The sequence below is a fragment of the Staurois parvus genome, unplaced genomic scaffold, assembly GCF_062004578.1.
Source record: "Staurois parvus isolate SC_StPar_1 unplaced genomic scaffold, SC_StPar_1.0 ptg000165l, whole genome shotgun sequence".
In the NCBI taxonomy this organism is placed as follows: domain Eukaryota; kingdom Metazoa; phylum Chordata; class Amphibia; order Anura; family Ranidae; genus Staurois; species Staurois parvus.
Window position 1 is genome coordinate 12,960,023 of NW_028317961.1, and position 15,713 is coordinate 12,975,735.

Below are 15,713 nucleotides of genomic sequence, written 5' to 3' on the forward strand. Positions count from 1 at the left end.
ATGATGTTCAGCTCCCACTGAATGGATAAATGTTCGGGTGTTTGCCTGCACAGCCAAACTTATATTGGTACCGAACCTTCACCTCATTCTTAGCAGCCATCACATCTAAGAGCTGGTAAGCTGAAATATGTTCGTTTTTTCTTAGATATCCTTTAAATCGGTTCTTCACACACTGTTGGTATCATTATTGTAATGTACACATACAAGACAAAAACAACAAATAAAATCACTTTTATCTGCACTTTAGATTAATACGCATTTCCATATACATTTTTTTTTGAAGCAAGGATCTTGGCTCTATATGATTTTGGTGAGGAACCTGCAGGATCTTGGTACAGAAGCAATGCAAGGCAAGGCGAGTATGCAGCAGAATAGGGGTTAGGTTTAATAGGTGATGTTAAGGAGAACCTGAACTCAAAAATGTATTTGCTTTGTTATAGGAACACTTACAGTAGAAGTGTTGTTTGTGTCTAAGGAGTACCCTGAAAGATTCACTTTTGCCTTGAATTTTTCATAAAAATAACAAAGCACTGGGACGTGAGTTGATTTGCAGCATTATAGCTGTATATCTGCAGTTTGAGATATAAGGCACTGCTGCCTCTGGCTATTAGTGAGAGTTGGTAATGTCACTTCTGTGCTGCTCATTGGTCTCCATGCTGGAGGCTCTAATGTGAGAAAGCAAAGCCCTAGCTATACCCAGATGGCCATCTCCACAAAGATAAAAAGGGCAGAATACGATATGGCAGTAATGGGAATAGATCACTTGCAGGGAGACCACAGACAATACTGATGGCTAATCATTTGCCCTCTGCCTGCCTTTTTTTGGGCACAGCTACCAGAGTTCAGTTAATCTTTTAGGGTTCACATAAGGGGTCTGGTTACCACGATCATGCACCAGTTTACAACATAGGAACAGTTAAGAGGGTGGTGAGATTTATACTTTATCTCAAACACCTTTACTCCAGACGCTATTCACATTAGATATTGAACTGGACAGTAAAACGTTTCCTCTAAATAAAGTACAGGACAAAAGCAAGTTCGGATGCAAATTCATCTCTTGTTTGGGGGTTAGGTTATTATTGTGAACCCCCACAATAATAACCTATCCTATCCATAGCAATATATTATGTTTGCTTTCTGTTTGAAAGTGGATTTTTTATTTTCTTTTAAATTAACTTTCTTCATAAATATTAATCTACTTTGCGCTAAGTGTTGGCTTTAAAGCTTTGAAACCTTCTTCAGGTTCCTTTCCAGATCTGAAAATCCTACATGCAAACCCTACCTCAGTTCTTATCTTAAACCCAGAACCCTGCATTCACTATATTTGGTCTCCCACAGTACAAATGCAATGATTTTAGTAAATATAAACTGCTAAATACCTTTTCTCCTCAGCAGTTGGGGCAGTCTTGTGGCTTCTATCAGTGTCCAGCTGAGCACTGGTTAAAGCTTGTAGGATGAGTTTTCTTTCTGTTCTAGGAGGATGCAGGACCCCTGACCTCTGTCTGGACAGTGTTGATTGGCCCTGTGCTGATCACATGCACTCTCCCAAGAACAAAAAAAACCTCTCTAGCAATACACACCAAAGTGAGCCTGAGCAGAGTGACTCCAAACCTCTGTTCTATCAGGAGATATTTAGGGAACAATGAAAGAAAAGGAGAATCAGAGAAGTCAGGATCAAACATCCTTTTTACACAATGCAGAGGATTAACCACTTAGATTCCACAGGGAGTATAACAAGCATGCTTTACTACATATACAGACTGATTTTACTGTTGTGGGTTTAGTAACACTTTAACCCCTGCATGACAGGTAAAATAAATCTAATGTCCGAACACAGTTTTTCTTTGATGTGTGTAAGTAAAACTGTATATATCATCGCAACTACTTAGTGCATCCAGGGCATCCATGTTTTTGTTTTTTTCAGGACGAATTGGGCTTTCATTTGTGGTAAATGGATGTCTCCTGTTTTTTTTAATTATCAAAGGAAAAGTGGCATTAAATATAAAAAAAATGTTTTTAAATGTTTCTGTATATTTCTTGCTATCACCATAATTTACAACCAAAGAACAACCCAAAACAAATTCTCCTACTCCTGGAAACCACAGTGATGTCCCTTATGTGTATATTATTAATTCTTTATACCCATAGTAGGGCCCAAATAATAGTGTGCATTTTGCTTTTTATATCTGATTTAAAACACACTGACACTGATACTAAATTAAAACATTTTTTTTTATCCTACCTAAAATACACTAACCGTGGGCTTTCACTGAATACCCTGACCTAGACCAAACACTGAACTAGCCAATTTATCTTTGTCATATATTTTTTTTTCCTTTTACATACACTCTAGCAGAAAGGAAAATATAAAATATATCCTTTTCCCTACTCAAGAGAAGAAAAAAATCATAGGGGTCAGCTTTACAGCGATTAATCTCGGTGAGAGTCTCTGTGCTGAGATCGCACTGTGCAGATCGCTGTAAGCACAAACACAGTGGTGCACATAGGCAGCCCCATGGAAGAAGACTTACTTCAATAAGGTTGCATATATGAGTACTCTCAGCATTAAAGTGGTAATAAACCCAAGAGCAGTGCAGCTTACCATATCTTAGATGTAATGTAAATTGATTTTCTTTTTTAGGGTTTTGTTCTTTTATTTTCACCTGGTGATCCAGCCAGTAAGTCAGTCATTGTTCTTATTCAAAAGAACACACTCTCCAGGAGAATGTATCAGTAACAGAGATGAGACAAACCATTTACCACTAGCAGGGGAACTTACAGTGGTCAGCTTTTACTTATTCATGTAAAACCTTTATCCCAAAAGGAAAAAAAAACAGTTTGCTGTAACCGCTTATAAAGTGTGGAACTGAGTTTGTTAGTATATACACTCCCCTCCCCCCAGACTGACAATACTGTCCTGTTCTTATTCATCCAGAGTGTGGGCCCTCTAATACAGAAGGTGTGTTACTGGCCAGATCCCCAGGTGAAAGCAGAGGGGAAAAAGCCTAAAAAAAAACCAAACTAATGCAGCCACCACATCTAAGGACTGGTAAGCTGCCATATATCACATTTTTAGTTTTGGGTTTCATACCACTTTAAGGGGTTGAAGGGATACTTATTCTTTTTGATTCTGTATAATCAAAAAGAAGGCCATAACAATACAATGAAGCTGTTAGAACTCACACTAAGTATGTAACAGTATAAAACACTCCTTCTGCTTTCTCTGGTGGCATCCAGGTCAGAGTAGTGTTCATGTCCACAGAATAGAAGCTCACGTTTCTTGGCTTTAGAAATTCACACTTATTGGCTGCAATGGAAATTAAAAAGAAACAGGCGATCAGTAAACAAATCTTTTTGAATAAGTATCCAACTGGAGACTCTGGATTTGATTTATTAGAAAACAAGAATGTTCACTTCACCTATGCAGTCCTATGAAAAGCAAATTCTTGTTTACATTGAATACCCAATTATGTGCAGATGCTTTTCACATTATTGGATAATTGAAGTAAATATTCACACATTCATTTTCAGTAAAAAATTTTAAACCTTTTTAACAAATCAGCCCCATTATCTCATTATCAGATAAATACTAATAAGTAATGAGCAAACAAATGACATGCATTAACATGTATCAAAAATCATACTAACTAAAAATACCACAATGTGAAGTGCATATATAAATGTGAATAAAATATAGTATGTACAAAAGTCCAATCCAAAATTTAGTTGATATGCTCCAAAGGTGCTCAGTGTCCAAAAACAATCAGTGATAATGGTTTAAGATAAATTATGGTGTACACCCAGTGTAATCCACCACCAATTACACTAGCTGCTCACCTCAGTCATGTACTGTATATACACAAGTGCCTTGACCCTTAACCAGCCTGCAATAGCTCCCCAGACCTCTCCATATCTAATCAGGGCTCAAACCTTCTGTGTGTAGCAGCCCCCTCAGCCCCCCATAACAATTACCTGAGCCCCATCCTGATGCAGCAATGTCTACGAGATCCTCGGTTCTCTGGAGACTCTGAAACTTGATTGGTAGAGGCCATTGGCTTCTGCTGCTGTCAGTTACAGCCAGTGAGCCAATCAGGAGAGGGAGGGGGCGGAGCAGAGCCACAGCTCTGTGTGAGTATAAATGTAATATAGCTGTTTGCTGAGGGGGCACCTGACAGGAGGGAAGGGCCAGGAGCGTCTGCGGGGTCCAAGAAGAGGAGGATCCAGGCTGCTCTGTGGAAAACCATTGCGCACAGCAGGTAAGTATAACCTGTTCTTTATTTATTTTTATTTTTTTAGTATCATTTTAATCACCACAAGGGATCTCCACACTCTCTAGGAAGCAATTAACAGTACATCCAGTGAAATGGTGCTCAAAAAAGAATGAAGAGTCCAGGGGCGGACTGACCATTTGGAAACTCAGGCACTGCCCGAGGGCCCGGGGTCAGTAGGGGGCCCCATGAGATGCCCCTGGTACCTTTTTTCATAGGCTTTTTGAGTTTGGGCAAGGACACAGGGGCCCCATGATCCCCTATTGCCCGGGGGCCCCATGAGTTATCAGTCCACCCCGGGAAGAGTCCTCATTGTAGAGTATTTAAAACACCATACATTTATTAAAACATTAGAAAAATCCAGAGGAAATATATTTACAACTTCCAGTGCATAAATCCTAAATTGTGGATTGGACTTTTGAACATAACATTTTATTCACGTTTATATACGCACTTTACATTGTGGTATTTTTAGTTAGTATGATTTTTATACATGTCAGTGCATGTCATTTGTTTGCACATGAATTCATATAATTTCACTGTAAACAATTAGGTCATATTGCATTGAAGTTGGATTTGCACATTAACACATGTAGTACACTTCTTTTGATTATATTGTGACTGTGCTTTCAAGAAATACTAATAAGTAATGACACTTGTATGTAAATAAATTGGTAATAATTGTTGGGGTTGCAGTGTATCGCTTGCTGGATCCAGTTCACAACATACTGTATATGCAGAGCTTGATTCGGTTATTTCCTGTTTGGAAGCAGAGGTTGGAAGTGAAGCACTCCTTTTTCTAAGGCTAAGTTCACATTAGCTTTGTAAGCAGGAATTTTGCAGGCGTTTGAGGGGCGGTGTTAATGCTCCTCAAATGCCTATAAAAATTATACACATGGCAGCACACAGTGCTATTTACACTGAAGCATTAGCGCCGCGTCACTGCTAAATTGACGCCTCAGTCTTTTTTAGTTCGCCACGGCGAAGTGAGCTGGAAGTTCGGCCCCCTCCTTGCTCCCGCAGTCTCCTGGGAGCTTTTACAGGTCCCAGGAGGCTGCCGGACCAATCAGGAGGTGTGGTGCGACTCACGCATGTGCAGTGGGCACCAGGCTGTGAAGCTGCAAGCTGTCACAGCCTGGTGCCCACAGTAAAGCTGCCGGAAGAAGCAGAGAAGGGACTGCACGGGCGAGTACATCGCTGGACCACGGGACAGGTAAGTGTGTGTTTATTAAAAGTCAGCAGCTAAAGTTTTTGTAGCTGCTGACTTTTAATAAACACAGAAATGGCTGGAACTCCACTTTAAGTAGCCATGCAGCTACGGGATTGAATCCATTCTTACAGAGGAGGTAAATTGTAGTAACATAGAGAGAATACAATGTTAATAAACTAAAATAACAGTGTGTAACAGTGCGTGTAAACAATTAACATTTTGGAAAAAGATCTACCACACATGTAAAATATTGGATATTAAAAACAATAACAAAATTAAGGAAATAAATGAACTGGTGTATGAACCCTCAGATAAATATACATCTAAACATAGAAAAGCAAGAGATTTGCAAAAATATATACTTTTTATCAATATAACCGGGGGCGGACTGACCATTTGGAAACTCGCCCACTGCCCGAGGGCCCGGGGTCAGTAGGGGGCCCCATGAGATGCCCCTGGTACCTTTTTCATAGGCTTTTTTGAGTTTGAGCAAGGAGACAGGGGCCCCATGATTCCCTATTGCCCCATGAGTTGTCAGTCCGCCCCTGAATATAACGCATATATAAAAAATACGCACATCATAAAAAATGGCTCTAGCCGGCCACTCTGACAGCTCTTAAATTGGGCCAGCTTATAAAAGGGCCAGATGGGCCAGCTTATAAAAGGAGGCAGGACCTTGGAAACGCATTGCGGTCCCCCCCTCCCGACAGCCTGCCATGTTCTCCTGTCTACCTTCCTGTTAGTGCTGTGAAAGAGGAGAGACGCCGCCAATTTACCATCTTGCAGTGGGTCCCTGCTTGTGCCCTGCAGCCCTATTAGTCCATTCAGATTGCTGCGAGCCATACATCGTACCACCACTCTGACACCTGGAGCAGTCTACAGGTCTTTCAGATGTATTTATTTATTATTTCAGGTACTTATATAGCGCCATCAATTTACGCAGCCCTTTACATATATATTGTACATTCATAACCCTCAAGGGGTGTACAATCTAAGGTCCCTAACTCACATTCATACATACATACATACACATACCAGGGCCAATTTGGACAGGAACCAATTCACCTAACAGCATGTCTTTGGAGTGTGGGAGGAAACTGGAGTACCCAGAGGAAACGCAAGCACAGGGAGAACATGCAAACTCCAGGCAGGTGGTGCCGTGTTTGGGATTCGAATCAACAATTCTAGTACTGCCAGGCGGAAGTGCTAACCATTTAGCCACTGTGCTGCCCTAAGTGAGATATGGCATTAAAGTGTTGTTTTTAACCATACACTAATCTGGCACCCTGCTCTGTTTCCTTTCCTGTCTTTCTGGAGCTAGTTCTACTGAACTCTTCCCCCATAACATCAACGTGGTGACTCAACGAGGCACTCCTTAACCACTTCCCGCAATGTACTGCGGCAGGGCGGCAGCTACAGGCAAAGCGCCGAACCTGTATGTCGCTCTGGCTGTACTGACACGGGGAGGTGCTGAACACCCAAGCAGGTACGCAGCGCTCCCCCCTCGCAACTGCTATGTCCAGTGGGCATTATAAAAAAAAATAAATAGCGGTCATATTGGTCCACAGAGCCAATTCATCATATGCCTGTGTTCTCTGCTGTTACATATATGCCCAATGTACTGGTACGTCGCTGGATTTTGAGTGGTTATACTGGGATATCCTGGTACCATTTTTTTCAGCTGGTTTTCATGTAAAAGCAATCCTAGTGGCTAATTAGCTGCTGAATTGTTTTTACGAGCAGTTTCTCTAATAATCTCTATAGTCTAAGAAACTGGAAGCTACGAGCATTTCATAACTCAGTTTTGCAGGATATAAAAAGCACCATTTGTAAATTGGGAAAGCATCTGATCACACCAATCTTGTTGAGATTAGATAATGTAAGGGGGGAGGAGATATCTAGAGTCTGATAGACCCCAGATTTCTCAAAACAGAATATATGACAATATGCCCATTGAAGTTATAGGAGTTATTTTCATTCCCTATGATAGCATTAAAAGTGATTAAAAAAAAAAAATAAAAAATTAAAAGCGACAGTGTAAAAATAATAAAAAAAAATCAAAATAACTAAAGTAAAAAAAAATCACCCTTGCCCCCCTGCGCGCGTGCAACTGTGTGTGCAAGCGTTGACCTTGTGTCGTTATGTAAACAGCGGTTGCACCATGCATGTGAGGTATTGCAGCAAGCATCAGATCAAGGAAAGTAATTCTAGCACTAGACCTCCTGTGTAAATATAAATTAGTGATTAGCTTTTAAAGCATCGCCTATCGATAATAAAAATGTATGTACTTTGTTGCCATTGCACGGGCATGCACAATTTTAAAGCATGTCATGTTTAGGTATCTATTTACTCATCGTAACATCATCTTTTATATTTTATCAAACAATTGGGCAATAAATTGTGTTTTTGTGCATTAAAATTCTAATAAGTGTATTTTTCCCAAAAGATTTGCGGTTGAAAAAAATCGCTGTGCAAATACTGTGTGACATAAAAAATTTCAACACCCACCATTTTATTCTCTTGGGCCTCTGCTTTAAAAAAAAAATTACATTTTGGGGGTTCAAAGTAATTTTCTAGCAAAAAAACTGTTTTTTTCATGTGAACAAAAAGTGTCAGAAAAGGCTTGGTCTTCAAGAATGGGTGATGTGTGGCATAAGCTTTTAATGTTGGCCCTGATATGCCAGGATAGTAAAAGCAACCCCTCCAAATGACCCCTTTTTGGAGAGTAGACACTACAAGGTATTTGCCAAGAGGCCTGATGAGTGTTTTGCAGATTTCATTTGTTGCCACATGTTTTTGGAAGCAAAGAAAGAAAACAAAAACAATTTTTTCTTTTTTTTTTCTTTTTCAAAACCCTGTGACAAAAATCATGTCTGTAATATACTCACCATGCCTCTTATCAAATTCTTTGGGGTGTCTACTTTCCAAAAAAGGGGTCCTTTGGGGGTTTGTACTATCCTGGCATTTTAGAGCCTCTGAAACTGTGATAGGTTGTGTGGAAGTGACATGAGGAAATATGCCCTTGAAAGCCTGGAGGTGGTCATTGGATTTTGGGGGCTTTTATATAGCTAGGCTGCCAAAACATCTCTCACATGTGGTATCCCCATACTCGGAAGAAGTAGGAGAATGAGTTTTGGGGTGTTATTCCACATATACCCATGGCATGCATGAGCAATATATCATTAAAGTGACAACTTTGTGTAAAAAAAAAAATAAAAAATTGTCATATTCAAAAAATTTGTGGCAAAAAATAAAATGTTCCATGGACTCAGCATTCCTCTCTGCAAAATCCTATGGGTGTCCACTTTTCAAAAGGGGTCATTTGGGAGGGGGGGGGGGTTTGTACTGCCCTGGCATTTTAGCACCTCAAGAAATGTGATAGGCAGTCAGAAAGTAAAAGCTACGTAAATTCCGAAATATATACCATAGTTTGTAGAAGCTATAACTTTCACACAAACAAATTAATATACATGTATTGACATTTTTTTTACCAAAGACATTTGGATATTTTTTATAACTAAAAGTGAAAAAAATCTTTTTTTTCAAACTTTTCAGTCTTTTTTTGTTAAAAGCACAAAAAATAAAAACCCCAGAGGTGATCAAATACCACCAAAAGAAATCTCTATTTGTGTGAAAAAAGGACATACATTTAATTTGGGTACAGCATTGCACAACTGCGCAATTACCAGTTGAAATACCGCAGTGCCAAACAGCAAAAAATGGCCTGGTCAGGAAGGGGGGTACATCCTCTGGAGGGCAAGTGGTTAAGGACCCAGATATAGCCGCAGATGTTCTTAGAGAACTTAGCTTTTACATTGCTGACAACAATGGGTCTGTGTCCAACCAGCTTCCTGTATGGTCAGTGCACAAGTGCTATATTTGGGAAATTCTAATAAATCATGGCCATGGGCACAAACAATGGCGAACCAAAACCCTATCTGACTTATTGGCAATCCTCCATATTCTGGAACACCAGCACAAAGCTCAGCCTGACCAGGCAACAGAGGGTGAGTTGGTTTGACTTTTTGCAGCCATTAGGCAACATTCCTTGTACAAAGCAAAACATTTGTTTCTAAAAGCATGTCACTCCTTTTATGAATATGGCGACAAATGGTGACATATCTTAGCAAACGCTTTGCACAATAGGCGATATCACTCATACATCCCTGCTTTACTTACTCCATCAGGATCCAAACTCCAAGCATCCCCTGCTCTGGCGGGAGGTTCCTGCGATTTGTACTCTCAACTCTATAACTTGAACATCTCTAGCCCACAGCCTCCTTCCCCTTCTATTATAAGACGTATCAGTAGCTCCTAGCCTCACACTTTACCAAGGCATTCAGTGCCATCCTAGATGGCCACAATATTCCTCCAGACATGTTGCATGCTTCAATCTCAGTATTACCAAAGCCAGGCAAGGACCCATTGCTTTGTGCCAGTTACAGACCTATCTCCCCTCTGAACTGCAATGTCAAAGTATTCTAAAAAAATTTGGCTTCCAGCATGAACGCTTTCCTGCGGTGCCTAATTGCACCTGATCAGGTAGGCTTCATCCAGACCAGGGAGGCTGGAGACAATATCATCCAGACTTTGAACATCATAGAGACAGCAGAAAGATCACATATTCCCTCCTACTCTTGTCCACTGATGCTAAAAAGACATTTGACAGAGCAGACTGGACATTCCTTCGGGAAACAATCTGATCAGTAGGGATGCCACAACCTGTCCTGACCTGGATAGCGGGCCTATACGCCAATCTTACAGCTATTGTACTGTAAATGGATTTGACTCTGACCCCTTCCCTATCTCTAAAAGGTACAAGACAGGGATGCTCCTTCTCACCCCTGCTATTTGCCCTCTCCCTAGAACCCTTCCTTTAACAAGTTAGAGGCAATTCCAATATTAGGGGAGTTCAGGCAGGCAAGTATCAGCAAAAAGTAGCAGCATATGCTGATGATCTTTTATTCTATATAGTTGACCCTCTTATCTCCCTTTCATCACTGCTGCAGAAACTGAAAAGGTACGGCTCTCTATCCAGGTTCAAGGTCAACCACCAAAAATCGGAGACTCTGAATGTTTCCATGCCAGACTCTATGTTAACAAACCTTCGCCCTTTTTTCCCATTCAAATGGGCTACTCAAAGGATTCAGTACTTGGGTACTAAAATTTCAGCATCCCTGACTGACATTTTTCCTTTGAACTTCTGAGCTCTTTTGACTACACTAACTGCAGACCTCACGACATGGGACTCCCTTGCCCTCTCTTGGTTTGACAGTGGTAACATACTCAAGATGAACGCCATGCTCAGACTTTTGCTTTTCTTGCAAGCTCTACCTGTTAAAATCTCCCAGACCTTTTTTCATGCAGGACATACAATATTTATTAAGTTTGTCACTTTCTACTTCATACAAAACCCTGCTGACCCTTCATGCTAATGCAGACCCACCTTTCCTAGTGAAATGGGAGAGAGATCTGCATGTCACTTCACTGAACTCCAAAAGAAGTGTATTCTTTTTTTTGCGCAGAAATCCTCCCTCTGTAGCAAGTACCAAGAAACCATCTACAAAATAATCACACGCTGGTACAAAACCCTGTCAACTGTTGCAAAGCTCTTTTCCAACCAATATGATTGATGCTGGTGCTGTGAACAACACCAAGGTACCATATTACATACACTACACTGCCAAAAATATTGGGACCCCTGCCTTTACATGCACATGAAATTTAATGGAATCCCACTCTTAGTACGTAGGGTTCAATATTGAGTTTGCCCACCCTTTGCAGCTATAACAGCTTCAAATCTTCTGGGAAGGCTGTCCACAAGGTTTAGGAGTGTGTTTATGGGAATGTTTGACCATTCTTCCAGAAGCGCATTTGTGAGGTCAGGCACTGATGTTGGATGAGAAGGCCTGGCTCACAGTTGCCACTCTATAGGTGTTTTATCGGGTTAATGTCAGGACTCTGTGCAGGCCAATCAAGTTTCTCCACCCCAAACTCGCTCATCCGTGTCTTTATAGACCTTGTTTTGTGCACTGGTGAGCTGCCATGTTAGTACAGGAAGGGGTCATCCCGAAATTGTTCCCACAAAATTGAGAGCATGAAATTGTCCAAAATGTCTTGGTATGCTGATGCCTTAAGATTTCCTAAGGGGAACTAAGGGGCCAAACCCAACTCCTGAAAAACAACCCCACACCATAATTCCCCCTCCACCAAACTTTACACATTGCACAGTGCTGTTAGACAGGTACCATTCTCTTGGCAACCGCCAAACCCAGACATACCCATCAGATTGCCAGATAGAGAAGCATGATTCATCACTCCAGAGAACACGTCTCCACTGCTCTAGTCTAGTGGCCGTGTGCTTTACACTACTGCACACGACGCTTTGCATTGCAATTGGTGATGTAAGGCTTGGATGCAGCTGCTCGGCCATGGAAACCCATTCCATGAAGCTCTCTACACACTGTTGTGCTAATCTGAAGGCCACATGCAGTTTGGAGGTCTTTAGCTATTGACACTGCAGACAATTGACGACTTCTGCGCACTGTGCGCATCAGCATGTGCTGACGCTGCTGTCATTTTACGTAGCCTACCACATCATGGCTGAGTTTCTGTTTTTCCCAGTTGCTTCCACTTTGTTAGAATACCACTAACAGTTGACCGTGGAATATTTAGTAGCAAGGAAATTTCACGGATAGACTCATTGCACAGGTGGCAACCTATCATAGTACCACGCTTGAATTCACTGAGCTCCTGGGAGCAGCCCATTCTTTCACAAATGTTTTTAGAGGCTGTATGCATGCCTAGGGGCATGGAGGTGATTGGAACACCTGAATCCAATGATTTGGAGGGGTGTCCCAATACTTTTGGCAATATAGTGTATCTTTAGGGAATATCCCAAGTTTCAAACTTTTTGGCAGCCAGTACTCCAACTTATTCACAAATTTACAGATATCTCCCTGCGGGATGATCCGGCTGCAGTCATAATCAACCTTACTCTATTGTCAAACAAATGGTACCACAAATCCCTCCTTAAACATTTCCTTAATGCTGCTAGGGCTTGTATACCAGGCCAATGGAAACAACAGTCTGCACCCACAGTAGCACAATGGCTTGCAAGAGTAGATGATATTGAACAGATGGAGAATCAGAGGATCATAAAACCAGGTGGGTTTATTAGGACCTGTTTAGCTTTTCTGACAAATTCCTCCAATGACACATAGCCTTACCTGTGTGCCTTTGATTTACACTGCTTGATCTGCCCTGATGCTCTCTGCTCCCTAAGAGGGATTTTCCTTCCCTCCCAACATTGCCTTCTCCTCCATCCCTCCTCCCCTACCCATATCCTGCCTGTATGTTATGTGAAGTTAAATAATTTACATTTTATTGTATCTGTTGCATACCATTAAATAAATAATAATAAAATAACAGTACTTTGGACTGGTTACTTACATTTGTACTGGCTTTGGATTGCAGCGCTCCTTCAGCATTACCTATAATTCTGTCTCCTTCTCTCCACTTCCTCTTTCTGTAGGGGTCCCTCAAGGTTCTGTCCTTGGACCCCTTCTCTTCTCCACCTACACCTCCTCCCTTGGTCACTTGATAAACTCCCATGGCTTTAAGTACCATCTCTTTGCTAATGACACACAAATCTATCTTTCTACTCCTCACCTCACCTCTTCAGTCTCCTCTTGCACTACTAACCTACTAAGTGACATACTGTATTGGCATGGATGTCACTCCACTTCCTCAAACTCAATATTTTTAAAACTGGGCTCATACTATTCCCTCTAGCCTGTGCCCCCTCCCCTGACTTCTCCATCAAGATCAATAATACAACCATCAGTCCCTCCCCTCATGCCAGGGTACTAGGTGTAATCCTAGACTCCCATCTGTCCTTTCAGGGCCAAATCCAATCACTGTCCAAATCTTGTAGACTTCACCTCCACAACATCTCCAAGATACACCCGTTCTGGTTATTTACTCCCTGGTTATCTCTTGCCTTGACTATTGTAACTCCCGCTTCATTGGCCTACCTAATCGCAGGCTATCCCCTCTTCAGTCTATCATGAATGCTGCTGCCAGACTCATCCACCTTACTAACCGTTCCATATCTGCCACCCCTCTCTGCCAATCCCTCCACTGGCTTCCTATTGCCCAACAAATAAAATTCAAAACATTAACAATGATATATAAAACCATTTATAACTCTGCCCCAAATTACATCACCAATCTTGTCTCCAAATATCACCCAAACTGTCCTCTCCGCTCCTCCCACTACCTCCTTCTCTCTAGCTCCCTTGTCTCCTCCTCCCATGCTCATCTCCAGGACTTCTCCAGAGTCTCCCCCTTCCTATGAAGCTTTCTACCCCAATCTATAAGACTGTCGCCTACTCTGCCAACTTTTAGGTGATCTCTGAAAACCTATATCTTCAGGGAAGCCTATCCTGCCTTCAGCTAATAACAGAATCCTCTATTCTTTCTACCATTCCACCCCCCACAGTTATTACCCTTTGTACCACCAGCCCCTCCCTCTTAGATTGTAAGCTCCAAGGAGCAGGTCCCTCCTAACCCTCTTGTATTGAACTGTATTGTTGCTGTATTGTCTCCCTTTATATTGTAAAGCACTGAGCAAACTGTTGGTGCTATGTTAATCCTGAATAATAATAATAAGTTTATGCAATTTAAATATTGCATGATTTATTAAGATTTTTAACTATTTGTGATTTATGGATATTTGCTTGTATTATTGTTCACTGTATTTTAAATGGAGTGCCGTAGTATACCCATATAATTTATGTACTTCACTATGCGGGAACGCATTTAAATGTGAGCACCCTTGACATGTGGTAATTTGTAGTTGTGGCAACAATTACATACTATTTAATTATAGGATTATAATTGGTGATATACAGCACTGTTCAAATATTCACATAGGAGTTCACTTTTGCAGTAGATATTGATTACACCTCATTCAATCACCGAATTACAATTTGATGACACATAGGGGAAGACTAAAGCTGGTTCACTCAGAATCTTGTGCACCTGTGCATGGTAGCCAATCAGCTTCTAACCTCAGCTTGTTCAATTAAGCTTTAGCATTAAAACCTGCAAGCTGATTGGTTTCCATGCAGAATTGCACAAGATTCTGAGAGAACCAACTTCAGTAAGTAAACCCCCTAGCATTGTTTCAGTATTTGCTTTAGAGTTCACTTATTTATTTTTCAGTATATATTGAGTTTTGAGGAGGTAGTGTGGAAGTTTCATTTACCCTTTTTTATAGTCACATATACCATTGTTACTTGCTCATTTTGTATCTATTCTGTTTCATTCATCTGTAGATCAAATTTCTATCTGCAGATAATGTCAGGAAAAGCAACTTGACAGGCAAAAAAGGTTTGTTTTTGCTTTTTTAAAAAAAAAATAAAAGGCTCCTCTGTTTAACCCCTTATTAACCCTTTTGTTTACTCTAATCAGCCCCAATTACTCCTAATTCTCCTTTTCCATTCAACTATTATTTTCCTTCTGATTTTTTGTTTTGTTCATTTCTATTTTATTAACCATTAAAATGTAAATATTGTTTGTTTTTGTTCATTTTATTCATTTTTTTTTACTGCCACATTTGAAGAACCACAAAAACAACCCAGCTTTATTTCATTTGTAAATAACTTTTCAATGCTCTGTAACAAATCATAATTAATTTAGTGTAATTTTAAGCAGGACAAATACAGACTTACAGATTACACTTTTTATCTATAGTAACAATATTTTTTTCAAAAACTAATACTAATAAAAAATAAAAGTGCATTTTGCTTAGTTTTGTTACATGTTGTTGTCTATGGATAGGTGAAAAAAATTGCAAGATGATATCACCAAAAGAAGTATTGCTTGTTCTTAAAACAACAATCTATGTATTACCTTAAAGTGGTAGTAAAAAAAAGAAAAGAAAAAAAAAACAGTATTCCCCCTGCAAGGCAATATCATAATGTGCTAGTATGCATTGCATAACATCACATTATTAAAAACTTACCCTAAAAGAAAGCCCTCCAGTGGTGCGCTGTCACCGCTGACAGAGCTTCCATCCTCACCCGGTCTTCCTTCTGGGTTTGCGGACTCCAGCCGTTTGACTGGCCAAGCCGTGGTGACACCACTCCCGCTCGTGCACGCAGGAGCTCCAGGTATGGTACGAAGCTCTGAAGGAACGGCATAAGTATGCTATTCCTTCAGAATGCATG

At 40.7% G+C, this 15,713-nt stretch overlaps 1 protein-coding gene across 1 annotated transcript in view; it reads right to left on the reverse strand.

Annotated features, from left to right (window-relative positions):
* The window catches only part of LOC149462897 (interleukin-20 receptor subunit alpha-like), a 40,083-nt gene that overhangs the window by 15,943 nt on the left and 8,427 nt on the right, over window positions 1–15,713 (reverse strand). Inside the window, exon 2 of the mRNA XM_089676227.1 lies at window positions 3,184–3,307. Coding sequence (XP_089532353.1) covers window positions 3,184–3,307 — 124 coding nt within the window. The remainder of the gene's footprint in view (window positions 1–3,183; window positions 3,308–15,713) is intronic.